This window comes from Calliphora vicina, chromosome 1, assembly GCF_958450345.1.
Source record: "Calliphora vicina chromosome 1, idCalVici1.1, whole genome shotgun sequence".
Lineage (NCBI taxonomy): Eukaryota > Metazoa > Arthropoda > Insecta > Diptera > Calliphoridae > Calliphora > Calliphora vicina.
This window is the reverse complement of record NC_088780.1, coordinates 11,581,343-11,598,981: the sequence shown is the minus strand read 5'-3', so window position 1 is coordinate 11,598,981 and position 17,639 is coordinate 11,581,343. Positions and strand designations below refer to the sequence as shown.

The window sequence follows — 17,639 nt, the reverse complement described above, 5'->3', positions numbered from 1 at the left end:
AAAAAATTTAATTGATTTTTTTTAAATTTAAATATTTTTTTTTGAAATAAAAAATTAAAAACTTTCTTCTCAAAGAGATCATCACAAAAACTGTTTTTTTTTTCAATTTTCAAAAATAAAAAAAATCAACAAAAATTTAAATTTTCACCAAAAAAAAAAATAACAGAAATTCTTAAAAACGATTTTTTAAACCAACATTTTTTGTTTTGGTATAAAAACTATTTCACCAAAAATTTAGTTTTTAACAAAAATTAAACGGTTTTTTATAAAAAAATATTTTACTTAAACTTTATTTCCCTAAATTTAGAAAGTTTTAGAGACACATGCTCCACCAATTTCAAAAGAAATGCTAAATAATATAATACAAAGATATTGTGTAATTGATACTAGTCCTGAAAACTAATTGCCTAAATTAAGGAGGTGTCTGGCTTTTGGAAAGTTGTCTGCAAACTTATAGACTTTAAAAACAAAAACCTTACAGTGGGCCACAAGTGACCAACAAATAAAAAAAATTCTTTGAAAAATTTTAAAAAATTCAAAAATATTTTAATTATTTCCAACGTTATTTTTTTCATAAAAAATTCAACAAATAAATTTAAAAAAAGTTTTTAAAAAAATTTAATTGATTTTTTTTAAAATTTAAATATTTTTTTTAATTAAAAATTAAAAACTTTCTTCTCAAAAAGATCAACAAAACAGTTTTTTTCAATTTTCAAAAATAAAAAAAATTAACAAAAATTTAAATTTTCATAAAAAAAAATAAAAGAAATTCTTAAAAACCGATTTTTTAAACACAATTTTTTTAATATTTCACCAAAAATTTAGTTTTTAACAAAAATTAAACGGGTTTTTTTACAAAAATATAACGATTTTTTAATAAAAAAAATTTAAAATTTAATTTTCTTAAAAAGTTATCACAAAGATTTTTTCAATTTTTAAAAATAAAAAAAATCGCAACAAAAATTAAAATTTAAAAAAAATATTTTCCAAAAAAATTGTTATACGTACGGTCACCAATAGGTGATGTGATTATTAAAACTCGTAGACATAACCTGAAGGCTTGGCTTTTATTTGACGTAATTTTTTTAAAATCCTTACATAATTGTCCAAGTTATAGGTACATACATTTTAAACCTAACCTCTTAAATAATATTAATCATAACTATTTTATTAGTTATGAACGTCTAGTGTGTTTAGCACCATCAATTAATCCAATCTCACTGAATTTTTCAATTTCTCTCTTCACAGTTGACGAAGTTTAATCAATATTCCGACCATAATTAGTTCGAAATTTTCGTTATTATAAAACTATTGTGTAAAAATGTCGTGCAATTATCCATTTTTGCTAACTACTGTTTTTGGTTGGAAATACTATACTGCTCTAGTAAGGGCAATTTAAAACAATTCGAGAATTTTAGGATGCCCTTTATATTACTCGTACTTATATCTAACATATATATTTTAAAATTTTGTGGGCATGCTAGACGTATGATTAATATTAATTTAGAGGTTAGTTTGGAAAATTGGCTATAGTTTTGATAATTATAAACCGATTCTCAAAATTTAGGAAGCATTGGAAAGCCAAGCCTTTTGGTTCTATAACTGAGATTTAATATTTGACATTCGTTAATATTTTGCAAACATTTTTTAAATTTACAAAAGTTAAAAAAAAATTCATTTTTATTTTCCTAAAAATATTTGCCCTTTTCCACAGTGTTTGTATTAAATTATTTGTAAACATTAAAATTTTAAATAAACATTTTCAAAATTATTATTAAAAAAAAAATCACATATAACCTTTCATAATTTTTCATGCATCAAAAAAATCAACAACAGAATACGTAGTAAATTTTTTTAATATTTCTAAGATCATTAGAGAAATTAAGTTTAGTAATAAATAAATAAATTAAACGAGATAAATGAAAACAGAAATTGGTAAATAAGTCTATACTTTAAGGTTCCTCGACAAAACGAAAAAAAATTAATTAACAATTGATTTATAAAATATTTATTTTTTTTCAACCAAACTCCTAATTAAATATTTATTTAAAAAGGCAGGTATTTAATTCTACATAAAATTAAAAACATTTATTATTTTATGCGTTTTTTTTTTTTGGTTCAACATAAAAAAAAAATATTTTAATTGAATGATGTAAACAGTATGAATGCATTAATTATTTTCTGAATTGCTAATATTAATTGTATTTTATCTGTTTTTTAAATGCTACAATAATTGCTTACATTTTTGTACAATTTTATTTATGTTTGTTGTTGTTAATAATAATGATTAACAACTTATTATAACAAAATTGTATAAATTGTATAAAAATTAACACAAAGAAAAGGATTTTATATTCAAATTGTTCAGTGGTAAGTTCATAAATAAATGTTTGAATAAATTAATACAAATAAACATATTTCGTTTTTTTTTTAAATTCATTAATATGTTATTATTTTAATTTCTCTCTGATATGTTTTTTGTCGTTGTTTATTTTTAAATGATTATTATAATTATTGTTAATATTTATTATTTGTATTTTTGTTTAAACATAAATTTATTTATATACAATGTATGTAGGTTTATTAAATTATGTTTTTATTATTATTATTATTATACTCTATTAAGTTAAATGTTAACATATAGTTATTAAAATGTTTGAGAGCACTTTACGGAAGAATGCTGCAATAATTGGAGAATTTAAATTAAACCATTTAGGACACTGTAGATTTTTCAATGTAAACCAAATATAATTTTAAAAATTTATTTAATGCAAACATAGTTCTATGTCTTAGCTTTTATATTCCATTTTTAAAATCCCTTCATATTTGACATATTTATACACAAAAGAAAATTTTTCCTCATACTAGGCGTATGATTAATATTTATTTATAGGTTAGGTTTGAAAAATTCCCATAACTTTGGCAAATGGTTATGGATTTTTATAATTTGAACGGAATAATAAAACCAGTGCTTAATTTTTTATATTTTTAAATATATAATTTCTATTAGTCAAATCATATAATAGTAAAAAAAACACCAAACACAATATTAAAATTTTGTGAATTTTAGAAAAATAAATATTTCATAAAAAATGTTACTGCTCAATTTTATTTTATTTAAAATTATAGCTCTATGTCTTAGCTTTTATATTCCATTAACATTTTTAAAGTCCCTGCATATTTGATATTTCTATAAACAAAAGAAAATTTGTCTTCGTACTAGGCGTATGATTAATATTTTTTTATAGGTTAGGTTCGAAAATTGCCCATAATTCTGGCAATTGTTTATGGATTTTAATAATTGGAACGGCAAAAGAAAGCCAATACTTCAGTTTATATGTTTTTAAATATGCGAGCTCTATTAATCAATTTATATAAAACAAACAAAAACAAAACACAATATTAAAATTTTATGAATTTTAGAAAAATAAATGTTTAATAAAAAATATTACTGTCCAATTTTATTTTATTTGCTTTATAATGAAATCATAGCTTTATGTCTTAGCTTTAATATTCCATTAAAATTTTAAAAATCCTTTAAAATTTGACATATTTATACACAAAAGAAAATTTCTCCTCAAACTAGGCGCATGATTAATATTTATTTACAGGTTAGGTTCGAAAATTGCCCATAACTTTGGCAGTTGGATATGGATTTTTATAATTGGAACGTAATAAGAAAGCCAATTCTTCAGTTTAATCAATTTAAAATTTTATGAATTTTACAAAAAAAAATGTTTAACAAAAAATGTTAGAGCTCAATTTTATTATACAGGTTTTATCATTAAATTGTTGCTCTATGTCTTAGCTTTTATATTCCGTTTAAATTTTAAAAATATCTCCATATCTGATCAATTTATTGATAAAAATAAAAATGTATGTCCTACTAGACGTATGATTAATATTTATTTAGAGCTATGGTATAAAAATTTACCAAAACATGGACAATTATGTACGGATTTGAAAAATTTTAATGTCATATGAAAGCTAAGCCTTTAGATTATAAATAAAAGTTTTAACAATTAGTCGTCTAAAGTAAAATTTATTGTTTGTTAATGAATAAATAATACATTTTTAAATTTACTTACAAAATTTGATTGTATAAACCTTCAATAAATTTGAAGGATGAAGGTTTTATTGGTATAAATTAATTATTTGTGTTTATAACTCAAATCATTGGCTTTATAGTACCGCCTTTTCTTTAAATATAATACGATTTTGTTTAGGTTTTAATTTAAGTTATAAAAATTCCAAGAGATTATTCATGGACATGAAATTTCATAATTTTTCAATATAAACCTATAGAGTAGTAACCATTTGTTCAATACATAACTCACAGCCTTGCCTTTAATATTCCATTTAAATTTTAAGAAAATCTTTATAATTGCCATTTCTATATGCAAATGAAAAATTTTGGTCATCTAGACGTATGATTAATATCAATATTGAGGTTTGATTGGAAAACTAACCATAAATTGGGCAATTATGTACGGTTTTTAACAATTTTAACGGCATATGAAAGGCAAATGTTCAAGTTATATAACCATTGAATGCTAGCTTTATAAATCTATTGATCTAAAACAAAAAACTCTAAACTTAACAAATATATATCGAAAAATTATTTTCAAGACTAAAGTTCAAAATTACATAAACAATAATTCCATTTGGTAAAAAATTTCCATATTCTTAGAAAGTCAATTGGAATTTCATATAAAAAAATTTATTTTTTCTTTATAAATTTTGTAAATATATAAAATTTTTCTCTATAATAATTCATTTTAAATTTTGTTATAATATTTACACAATTTAATACGCATATATTTAAAATCTAACTAAAAAACGAACTTTCTACTTCAATTTGCTTATTTCAATAGTATTTAAAAATTATATTAAAAAAAAAAAATAAACTATACATATATGGAATTATTTAATTAATTGTGGTTATTTGTGCAAATAAGAGATAAAAGTAAGTGTGTGTGAGAGAGTTGTTTTTTTTTTGCTTGGTAGTTTTAAATTAAATATTTGTTTAACCACACAAATACACACATAAATAAAAGCATAACCATAAATGGGGGTAAAATATAACTACTGCCAGAGAACTACTATTACAAAAAAAGGGCAATTGAAATTAAAAATGGCATAAATGCAAAAAATATGTTTTTATCTGTTACACACTTATTCATACCCCAGCAAAAAAACCGAGGACTTGCAAAGAATTTTCTTTACGAAATTGCAAAATAATAGTAAAGAATGATTTTGAAATATTTTTCTGTATTGAAGTATTGAGTGTTAATATTACCTGAATTGACCACTGAAATATAAATACTTACTTAGAAATAGCCTGAAGGCTTGGCTTTCATATGCTTTAGAAATTTTTAAAATCTGAACACAATTGCCAAAGTTATAGACTATTTTGCATCATAACCTCTGAATTAATATTAATCATACGTCTAGTATTACAAAAATGATTCTTTAGTGTATAAATATGCCAATTATGGGTAGATTTTTAAAATTTTAATGGTTTATAAAAGCTAAGTCCATGATTTATGATTTATTTGCAAACATTTTTAATAAAATAGAGTAATACATTTTTTTGTTGTAATAAATTTTTCCTAAAATTCATAACATTTAAATATTGTCTTTGCTTTAAAACAATTGACGAACGATACATATAAACTGAATATATTATAAATTAAAGGCCTGGCTTTAATATGCTATCAAGATTTTGTAAATTCATAAACAATTTCCTATGTTATGGGCAATTTTCCAACATAACCTCAATTGAATATTAATCATACGTCTAGTATGACCAAACATTTTCTTTTGTGTATAGTTCCGTAAATTATAAAGAGATTTTGAATTTTTTTTTGGAATATTATAGCTAGGGCCTAAAGTTATAATATATTCATAATAATGTGCAATGTTTGAATTAATTTGGTTTAAAAAAAAATAAAAGATATTTTGATAATTTAATTAAATCATAATTTAGATTTTATATTCTATTAAAAAATTTGAAAAATTTTCACAATTGACATATTTATACATAAAATACAATATTTGTTATACTGGAAGTATGATTAACATTAATTTATATATTACGTTGAAGAAATTACCATAACTTAGGCAACTGTGTAGCAATTTTAAAAACAGCTCTTTAAAAACATAGTCAATAAATCGCCAAATCTAAAAATTCTGGCATATTTTGATACAAAAATCCATTATTTGTCAGATGGGACGTATGATTAATATTTATTTAAAGGTTAGGTTAGAAAATATTGCACAACTTAGGCAATTGTGTAACAAGTTCAAAAATTTTAACGACATATGAAGACCAAGTCATTAAAGGATCATCAACAAATCAGAAAATGAAAAATTTCAGGTTTTAGTTTTTGATGAAAATTTAAAATTTTTAATGAAAAAACAACAGTCTTATAAATTGTGATTATATAATTCATAATTGTATATCTTAGCTTTTATATTCCACTAAAATTTTCAAAATCTTACCATAATTTTCATAATTAAACACAAATTTAGAAAATGGCATACCATACGTATGATTAATATTAATTTAGAGGTTAGTTTGGGAAATTGTCTATAACTTGGAAAATTATGGTTAGATTTCATTCATATTTTGGTAGGTTATTTGCCAAGAATTGCTTGTTATTTTTAGTGGGGAATAGATCTATTAACTATTTTCGAAGCTAATAAAACTGACATTCAAAGATCATCAAATTATGTATTTGTTTCTGTGAAGCTGTGATTTCGCTGGGACATGCATAAATATAACAAATACACACAAATGTAATAAACTATTAAACAAAAGCTTTAGGTAATAGTATTAAAAAGTGTGTGCATGTACATTACAATAATTTCCATTAAAATTTAATTAAAAATTATATTAAATTTATAAGGTTTAAGTGAATAAATTCAAATAAATTTAAGCCTTTTTCCAGCGTGATTTTGTTTTAGTTCTGGCAATTAAATTTGTTATAAAATTCTTTGAAATATAAAAATAACTAAATAGAAATTTAGAAAATCTATATTAAATCTATGTTGAAAATAATACAAAAACTAATATTTCTGGTTCATAAAATTATCAATGTTTAGAGAAATATTTGAAAAATATAATATTGCAGTTTGCAATTAGTTTTTATTTCAGTAATAGCTTGTTATTGATTCTATATTCGGTAGATAATTTATTATATTTTGTACAAATGCCTTTCAAGCCACAACTGAATATTTATTTTGCCTGAATTTAAATCTAAAAAATTCAACTCATTAGCAACAGTAGTTCCGTTGATGTAGTTTACTCATAATTTACTTCAGATTTAAAAATAGTAGGAAAAAACTTAAAGAAATTTTTCTGGAAAAATCTAGAACAAAATCCCCTGCTATTAAAAAACACTCACTTTTTGTAGCAGAATAACTAAATTTGTAATATTTTTAATCGAAATGTTATTTTATATAAAAAAAAAAATACAAATTTCTCATCAATTTAATACAGATAAATAAAAATGTTCAATTTTATTTTTCCAGCCTTTAAGTATGCTTTAGTTTTTATAAAATAAATATTTATTTATAAAACCCCTCTTCTGGCTGAGTATCTCAATTTGTCCTCTTATGATAAAAACCCTTCATTATTTTCCAAGGTATCAATCATCATGCAATGACATAAAAGCGTCATTTTAAAAACTTTTCTTATACAAATATTTTTCAAGAGGCCACAAAATAAATATAAATTTTTGTTACTTATTTTTCGTTGAATTTCAATAACTTTTTGTTTTGAGTGATTTTGTTTGCTTGTGAAAAAGGGTTGTCTCTTTCTGCTGGTTGTTTGGTATTGAAAATATTTGATATTTGAACAGGTTTCCAGGAGAGAATAATTTGCAGATTTTTATTTGAAAGACAGCGGTATATAATAAAATTAAATATATATTTATAGCAGTCCATCAATCATCATCAAGTGTCAGAAATATGTTGTTTTCGTTAAGTAAGGGGTTTTAAGATAAGTAAATTTATACAGTCTTCAGGTTTTATTATAATATTTTTTGTTATATGTAAACAATTTTCTTTATAAATAGAAATTCATTTAATTTGAATGATTTCAGAAATGATCTAAGTTTGAAGTAAATAATAGCTTGGAGAGTTCGTTGGTTGGATAATTGAACATTAACAAATTGATGCTGCAATGAATAAGATTTGCATATGGTTGTCAATCGTCCGCATTTGCACTTTATCTATGTGAAACAAAAGAAATATTAAAATTGATATTAGTGAAATCATAGCTCAATCTCTTAGCTTTAATATCCCATTAAAATTTTAAAAATAGCTCCATATTTGTCTTATTTATTGATAAAAGAACAATTTGTGTTCTACTAGACGTAGATTTTCTAATTATTAAAATTTGTATATGTAACCTGATTTTTTGGCTTTCATAAGACATTAAAATTGTTAAAATCCGTTCAAAATTATCCAAGTTATAGGCTAATTTTTAACCTAACCTCTAAATTAATATTAATCATACGTCTAGGAGGACACATATTTTTCTTTTATCAATAAATAAGTCAAAAATGGAGAGACTTTTTAAATTTTGGTTGTTTATAAAAGCTAAGACGTTGGGCTTTTATTTTATTTAATATAAATTTTTAAATAATTTTTGTTTCATAGTTTTGATTAAAAATTTCACAACTACGATATTCTTTAAAAATCTATAAAATTTTAAAAATGTTTTTATTGATGATATGAATATTTAAATCTTAATTTAAAGCCTAAAGGCCTAGCTGTCAGATAACATTAAAATTGTTCAAATTCATACATAATTCTTCATGCTAATCTAACCTGAAATAAATATTAATCGTATGTCTAGTAGGACATTCATTTTTCTTTTATCAATAACTAAGTCAAATATGAAGAGATTTTTCAACTTTTGATGGTTTATAAAAGCTAAGACGTTGGGATTTTATTTTATTTAATAGAACTTTTTAAATAATTTTTATTCCACAGCGAAAATTTTTATTAAAAATTTTACAAAACCATAGTCGTTTAAAATCAATAAAAATTTTAAAATTTTTGCTGCAGAAGAACCGATTATTTCAACTTTTATTTAAGCTCTAAAGGCTTAGCCTTCATGTGACATAAAAATTGTTCAAATTCATACATAATTCCCCATGTTATAGACAATTTTATAACCTAACCTCAAATAAATATTAATCATACGTCTAGTAGTACACACATTTTTCTTTTATCAATAACTATGTGAAATATGGTGAGATTTTTTTAACTTTTTATGGTTTATAAAAGCTAAGACGTTGAACTTTTATTTTATTTAATAAATATTTTAATACCCTTTTTGTTTTACTGTAAAAATTTCACAACTCCCATATTCTTTTAAAATCTATAAAATTTTTGCTTTTGAATAACCGATAGTTTAAACTTTTATTTAAACTCTAAAGGCCTAGCTTTCATATAACATTAAAAATGTTCAAATCCATACTTAATTCTTCATGTTATAGGCTATTTTAAAACCTAACCTCAAATAAATATTAATCATACGTCTAGTAGTACACACATTTTTCTTTTATCAATAACTATGGCAAATATGGAAAGAATTTTAAAATTTTAATGGGATATAAAAGACATTGAGCCAAGCTTTCATTAAAAAAACTTTTAATACTCTTTTTTTAGTTTTTGTTAAACTTTAGCAGCATAGAGTTTTGTGTTATAATTTTTTTTTTAATAGTTTATGTATTTTATCCTTTAAAATTATAATTTTTTATAAATTTATTTTATTAATAGTAAGTAACAGTTTAATTATATATAATTTTGTTTTAAGATTTTATGCTAATTTTATATTTGTTAATATATTTTAACAAATGTATCTAATATTTAAAATGTAACTAATTTTCTTGTTTGTTGTACTTTTCCTTTCTCTCATTACAGTGCAAAGAACCTTTAAAGGAAGTGGGCACTGAGTGTGTTTAAAATGTTTACTCTAAACCAAAATTCTCAATTCAAATAAGACCAAAAGACCAAAAAAAAAAGAAAAATATTTTGAAAAACAACTATTTGGAAACAAAAAAGACTTGCATTAAAAATGTAGTAAAAAATTATTTAGAAAAGACACTTAGAAAAAACAAAATTAAAGAGAAACCAAAAAAAAGAATTCATACTGATATCATTCAACTAAAAAAACAAAACGTAAAAACACAACACCTCACTTTTATTTAAACTTTTTATTTTGTTTTTAGGAAATAAATTAAGTAAACACACACAAACCCACACACACATACAGTAACACACTTGTCATCAACATCTTCAAGAAAAAAGAACAGCAATTATAGAAAAAAAATACAAAAGAAACAACTCATTTAACCAGCAAGATAAATAAAATAAAACAAAACAACCGACTCAACATCACTAAGCAACCGGAAACAGCAGAGTTGTTTTGTTCAGGTAAACACAAGGATTCACTCACAAAACACAACAACGACACAACACACACCACATACAACATTTACCACAGGCACAACTACAACCAACAGCTACAACAATCAACTCAACTTTTGTGGTCATTTATTTTAACAACAAAAAAAAAAAACACACAAAAACTCTTAAACAACAATGAAAGGAAGTCCTGCCAATTTTTCTTTAAGAAAATTAAAAAAAAAACTCATACAACACAACTTTTATTTACAGTTTTATTAAATTTAATTTAATTATATAAAAATATATTAAATTTAATTTAATTATATTACATTTTCCTTTAAAAGAGATTAAAAATTTCATTTCAAATTTTATTAAAAAACCAATTTGTTAATAACATTAATAAGAAGTCTATAAGAATTATAATAATGTAAATATTTGAATAAAATAAAATCAAGTTTTTAAAGAAAAATAACATAAAATTTAAATATAAAGTAAAACAAACCGTTAAATTTACAATAATTATAAAAAAAAACAAACATAAACAATTATTTGCATAAACCTTAAAATAAAACTGGAGTAAAACAATTTTAACAATAAAAAAACAAAACTAAATAAATAAATTATAGTAGAGAAAATTATAGAGAAATTTATCAGCGAAAATAATCACCCCGTAGTTAAAAACTATTTAATTAAAAATCCCTAAAGGAAGTTCCAAAATTAAAGCAAGATTTGAAACCACATCTATGGCAACCAATTTAAACAGAAATATCGTGCGATATCATGTTAGAATAGCAAGCTTATATTCAATGAAAAATTATTATACATTCTATTTTAGTCAATTACTTTGCCTGAAAAAATATCAAATAACATACAACCTAGAAACTATTAATGCAAATGACTTGAACTATCAGCACAAATAATTGTAAAATTTTAAAGAATTTTCTTTAGATGAACTAATGATTAAAACGTGAATATAATGCTTTCTTATGGTGTTAAAATTGTTCAAATCCCTGCATAATTGCCCAAGTTATGAGCAATTTTCCAATATAACCTTTAAATAAATATTAATCATACGTCTAGTTGGAAATACATTTTTCTTTAATCAATAAATAAGTCAGTTTGCTTCAGATGAACTTACTATTGAAATTTATATTTACAACATAAAGGCTTGGCTTTCATATGACATTAAAATTGTTAAAATCCGTGCATAATTGCCGAAGTTATAGGCAATTTTCCAACCTAACCTCTAAATAAATATTAATCATACGTCTAGTAGGACACCCTTTTTTCTTTTATCAATAAATAAGTCAAATATGGAAGGAATTTTAAAAATTTAATGGTTTACAAAAGCCAAGACATTGATCTATAATTTCATTAAAAATTACACCTTCACCCTAAAATCAGCCAGTGACTTGAACTCATTTAAATCAAAATCTTCAAAATTTTCTATAGATGAACTTATGATTAAAATTTTTATTTATAAAATTTTAGAAATCCGCTCATAATTGTCCAAATTATAGAAATACTTTTTGAAGGACACAATATTTGTATGAATAAATATGACATTTTGCTTTAAATGAACTAATGATTAAAGCTTGTATTCATAAGTTGAAGGCTTGGCTTTAATAAGACGTTAAAATTGTTCAAATCCGTGCATAATTGCCCAAGTTATGAACAATTCTCCAACATTACCTCTAAATAAATATTAATCATACGTCTAGTTGGACACACATTTTTCTTTTATCAATAAATTAGTCAAATATGGAAAGATTTTTAAAAATTTAATGGAATAAAAAAGCCTAGACATTGAGGTATGGCTTCATTCATAAAATCCTCACGAAACAGCGACAAATTATGGATGCATTTGTTTTCCGACAATCACATAGATAGAAAACTTGACGCTAAACCTAGAAAAAAACCTAGAAAATATAAATCAAAGCCAATACTATATCCATATTATGAAGGCCAATGTCTTTAACTATCAGCATAAAGAATTGATTTGCCCCAATAAACCATTTGAACACATATTGTTTTAAAATCTATAAAATTTTTAAAATTTAGCTTTTCATGAACTAATGACGAAAATTTGTATTTATAACTAGAATGTTTGGCTTTCATATGAAGTTAAAATTATTGAAATCCTTACATAATTAAACAAGTTATAGGCAATTTCAACCTATCCTCTAAATAAATATTAATCATACATCTAAGGAGTGAGATCGAAAAATTCTTAACACACGTTTTTCATTACATTTTTTAACCCAAGTATTATTTGAATTTTTTTTTGATCAAGTTACCTTTGAAAAACATGTCAGTTATTATGTGTAATGTCAATTATATTAATTTTTTTGTTAATCTGATTAAAATGAGTGACCAGAAAAAAGTGCGTACTGAAATTATTAAATATTTTCAACAAAACCCAACTTGGTCTTACAAAAAGTTGGCCAAACATACAAAGGTCTGCCGTCAAACTGTTTCCAATGTTATTAAACAGTACCGGGAGAACTTGTCAGTTGATAGAAAACCTGGTTCAGGTAGAAGGAATGGTCCACATGATGTTTCTAAAGCCAAAAAAATAGAACGCATTTTCAAAAGAGCTCCCAACACATCCGGTAGGAAAGCAGCCCGGTTAGCTCAGTGCTCGGACTATTTGGTACGAAAAGTTAAAGCTAATGCAGGTTTAAAAACATACAAGGCTCAAAAAGTTCCTGACAGGAACGCTACTAAAAATTTAGAGGCCAAAACAGAGCACGGAAATTGAAGTCAAGTTTTATAAAAAAATATTCTTGCTGCATAATGGATGACGAAACGTATGTTCTGGCAGATTTTTCGCAACTTCCAGGTCAAAAATTTTATGTTGCTGATGCTCGAGGGAATGTTGAAGAAAAGTTTAGGACCCAAAAGCAGACAAAATTTCCCAGAAAGTTCTTGGTATGGCAAGCAATATGCAGTTGCGGCAAAAGAAGCCACTCATTTGTTACAACGGGCTCTATAAATACCGAAATTTACATCAAGGAATGTTTACAAAAAAGGCTGCTTCCATTCATAAGACTTCATAATGTGTCCACTTATTTTTGGCCTGACTTGGCATCCTGTCACTATGGCAAACAAGCCCTTGAGTGGTACAAGAACAATAATGTGGTATTTGTACCAAGAGAGGCAAATCCTCCAAACTGCCCGGAGCTAAGGCCAGTGGAGAGATATTGGGCTCTTGTTAAAAGAGAATTGAAGAGTACAAAAAAGGTGTCCAAAAGTGTGGTAGATTTTAAACGGAGATGGACTACATGTTCGAGCAAAGTGACAGAAAGCACTATAAAAACGTTAATGGAAGGGTTTCCGAAAAAGGTTCAAAATTTCATCACTAGTGATTAAAACTATAAAAATAATTTTTTTTGTAAATTGTAATAATAATTTCAATCAAATAAAAAAAAATTAAAGCTGTAAGTTTAGTGGTTTCTTTTTTATAAACATATATGTATGTTAAGAATTTTTCGATCTCACTCCTTAGAAGGCCACACAATTTTCATTAATCAATAAATAAGTCAGTTTGCTTTAAATCAACAAATTATTAAAACTTTTATACATAAGCTGCACTTCTTGCCTTCATATGATGTTAAAATGTTTAAAATCCAATCATAATTGTCCAAGTTATAGGCAATTTTTCAACCTAACCTCTGAATAAATATTAATCATACGTACAGGAGTACACACATTTGCTTTTGTCAATAAATAAGTCAATTATGGAGAGATTTTTAAAATTTTTATGGAATATAAAATCTATGACATTAAGCTATGATTTTATTAAAACAAATTTTAATAACCCTTTTGTTTAACATTGACAAAATCTTATTGCAGGCAATTTTGAGGGATAATTTTTTGAACTAGTTTTTTGAATTTTCAAAAGTTATACATTTCTAAGCCGATTTTGCTAATTTTCTTTAGTATTATATCTACGATTCTAAAGAAATTCTATAAATAAGAAAATATTATTAAAACTTTTTGTAGCTTGAGAAGACATGATTTAAACACACATATGGAGAGAAAATAATCATCATTAAAGTTTGATGTAATATTAGGAAATTATGTATTAACAGATTTAATTAATTTTCGCTACTTTAACTCAACATGTATGTTGTGGTCTTTTAGAAAATGAAAATAACTTTCTTAACCAACAAATCATTAAACAAGTTCTTTAAGGTCCCAAAATACAATCCCGTGGATTTTAAATTTTTCCCTACAACATTTTTAAATTTAAATAAATGTTTTTAATAACGGGGTGATTTATTTATTTTCAATTTTTTTTTTTTTTTGTTTATTTAATCATTCATGGTGTTTAATACATTTTAATTTCTATATTCAAACTTTATTATTTTTTCAATTTAAACAAAAACTGCTTTAAATTCATAAATATTTTTTTTTCGTTTATTTCCCATTTCCCTTTAAAACAATATTCATTTTAGCTTAATTACACATTGCAAACAAGGAAAAAAAAACACAAAAAAATTTACAAAAAAAAACCGAAAAATTATTATAAAAAAATCAACCACAAAAAAAAATTATCAAATCCTTAAGAATTGTATTAAATGTGAAATTTGTAAAATTTTTAAAATTTAAAGTAATTTACAACAAAACAACATAAAAGTCTACACAAAATAAATTTTAATTTAGTTTAAAACTTGAATAAACTGATAAAAAAAAAACACACAGAAAACTTTGTAAATTATAAATAAAAGATTATAATACTGATCACATAAATAAATTTAACATTTAAATAAATAAACAACTAATGAAAAAATGAGAAATGAATTAACATAAATTTAATAAAAACAAAAACTAAATAAATAAATAAAATGCTCAATAAAGTAAACGTAACAACAAACCCAGTAAAATATTATAAATAAATCAAGAAAAAAACTAAAAATTAAATTATAAAACTAAAAACATTTTTTGTGAAATAAATAAAATAATAAAGAAAGAAAAATTAAATATAATTTAAACAGAAAAAAAATATTAAGAGTTTTATATATAATTTATGGGCTAAAAATACTATATAAAAGGTAAGCAAATATGGGTAAAAAAAAACTTACTTTTCAGATACATATACACATCTGCTCAAAATAATAGATACACCAAAATTTATTTTTTAAAAACGAAAAAAAATAATGGTATATTGTAAAATTATAAAAAAAATTCAGTCGATTTTTATTTATAGTTAAAAGGAGAGTAAAAAACAAAAACAAAATATTTCATAATTAATAATAAATATTATAAAGTAAATTAAATTTCGAAAAATTTCGAAAAATTTGGTGCTCATAATAATAGATACATTTTTAAAAATTCTTATTAAACAAAAGCTAATAAATTTTATCTTAAAAAAATTAGTTTATTATTAAAGTAAAGCTAGTATCCAGTATATCCACCTTTGTTTTGTAAAACTTTCTCCACTCTTCTGGGCATACTGGATATCAAGTTCTGACACTTCTCCAATGGAATCTCGTACCATATTTTTTGCGTTTTCTCCCATAAATCGTCTTTATTTTTGAAAACTTCCTTCGAAAGCCTTATCTTTAATTCACTCCACAAGTTTTCTATTGGGTTTAAATCAGGGGATTGGCTGGGCCAGCTTAAAACAGGTACGTTATTCTCCAAGAACCAGTTTTTAACTAATCTTGAACTATGTTTTGGGTCGTTGTCCTGCTGGAATGTCCATATTAATGGCATATTTTCCGATGCATATGGAAGCATTACGTTTTCCAATATGTCTCTATACCCACTAGCATTCATGGTATCTTCTATTCGGAATATCGGACCAACACCATTCCATAAAAAGCAACCCCAAACCATTATGTTTCCCCCGCCATGTTTTACCGTCTTTTTTGTAAATTTAACGTGGAATTCTTTTCCTTTTGGTCGGCGTACATTTCTTTGGCAGTCGTTTCCAAACAAATTTATTTTTGTTTCGTCGCTCCATAAAATATTTCTCCATTTTTTTTCGCCTTCACACCCGGACCATTGTAAGTGCTATTTAGCAAATTCTAATCTTGTCTTGATATTTTTTTGGCGCATTAGTGGCACTTTTCTGGCAATTCTTCCCGGCAATTTAGCTTGTAAAAGACGACGACGAACTGTTTGTGGACTGATTTCGTTACATAGCTCCGCAGAAATAGCTTTCGATGATATGAAAGGGTCTTTTTTAACCATAAGGACGATCCGCCTATCTGTTTCTGGACTGGTTTTCTTTGGTCTACCGCGAGTTTCTCTTTTTTGTTTTTTAGATAAAGCATTTTGGACAAAATGTAAAGATCTTCCTATGCTCTTTGCTATTTCCCGTAATGATTTTCCTTGATTTCTCATCGTTTGAACAATTTTTTTCTCATCTTCGGTACAATGATGATTTCGTCCCATTTTCTTCAAAAGAGTCCTATTTTTTATAAAATTGTTGCTAAAATTTACATTATACTTACTGTTTCACGTAAATAGGAACAAAAAATTGCACAAAAAAAAAATTGTATATAAACAAATTACAAATTACTGATGTGTATCTATTTTTATGAGCAAATAATTTTTTGTAATTCAAATAAATTCGTTTTTAAAAATCAACATGAAAGCAAATAGTTGCCAGATTTTTATGATGTATTCTTAACGCTTGCGAGGAAATTTTCAATGTTACCGCCATTTAAATTTTTTCCAATTAGGTGTATCTATTATTTTTAGCAGATGTGTATATCTGGGTCTCAAACTGAAAATAAAAGAAAAATACAAATTTTTAGAAAAGTTATTCTTAAAGAAATCATAACTTACAGTCTTAGCTTCTATTTGCCTTAAAAATTATACAAATCTCTCCTTAAATGACAAATTTACATGCAAAAGAAAAATTGTGATGATACTAGACGTATGATTAATATTAATTTAAATTAATTTTAAGGTTAGCTTGGAAAATTGCCTTTAACTTAGGCAATTGTTTAACAATTGTAAAAATTTTAATGTTTTATGAAAGCCAACACTTCAAAACAGCAGCAAGGAAATCTAAAACTTCAGGTTTTAATTCTTAATATACATTTTAAGGTAAATTAAAAAAATAATATTTTAAAAAATTTCATTATTATAAGAAATTTTTTAATAACAAAAATCCCACATGGTCAAATCAAAGTCTTATTCAAGAATTGTTGTCTTATAGCTTTAATATCTTTTTAAAATTTTTAAAATCTCTCCAT

The 17,639-nt window shown here is 24.1% G+C and overlaps 1 protein-coding gene across 6 annotated transcripts in view; it reads left to right on the top strand.

The window, feature by feature from the left end:
* Positions 1 to 10,196, top strand: part of LOC135949434 (very low-density lipoprotein receptor-like) — a 439,308-nt gene extending 429,112 nt beyond the window's left edge. For all 6 annotated transcript variants that reach the window (XM_065498994.1, XM_065498996.1, XM_065498995.1 and 3 more), the window contains one exon: positions 9,940 to 10,196. In XM_065498994.1, the coding sequence (XP_065355066.1) occupies positions 9,940 to 9,981 (42 nt within the window). In that variant the 3' untranslated portion in view covers positions 9,982 to 10,196. The remainder of the gene's footprint in view (positions 1 to 9,939) is intronic.
* Positions 10,197 to 17,639: the final 7,443 nt, after the last annotated feature.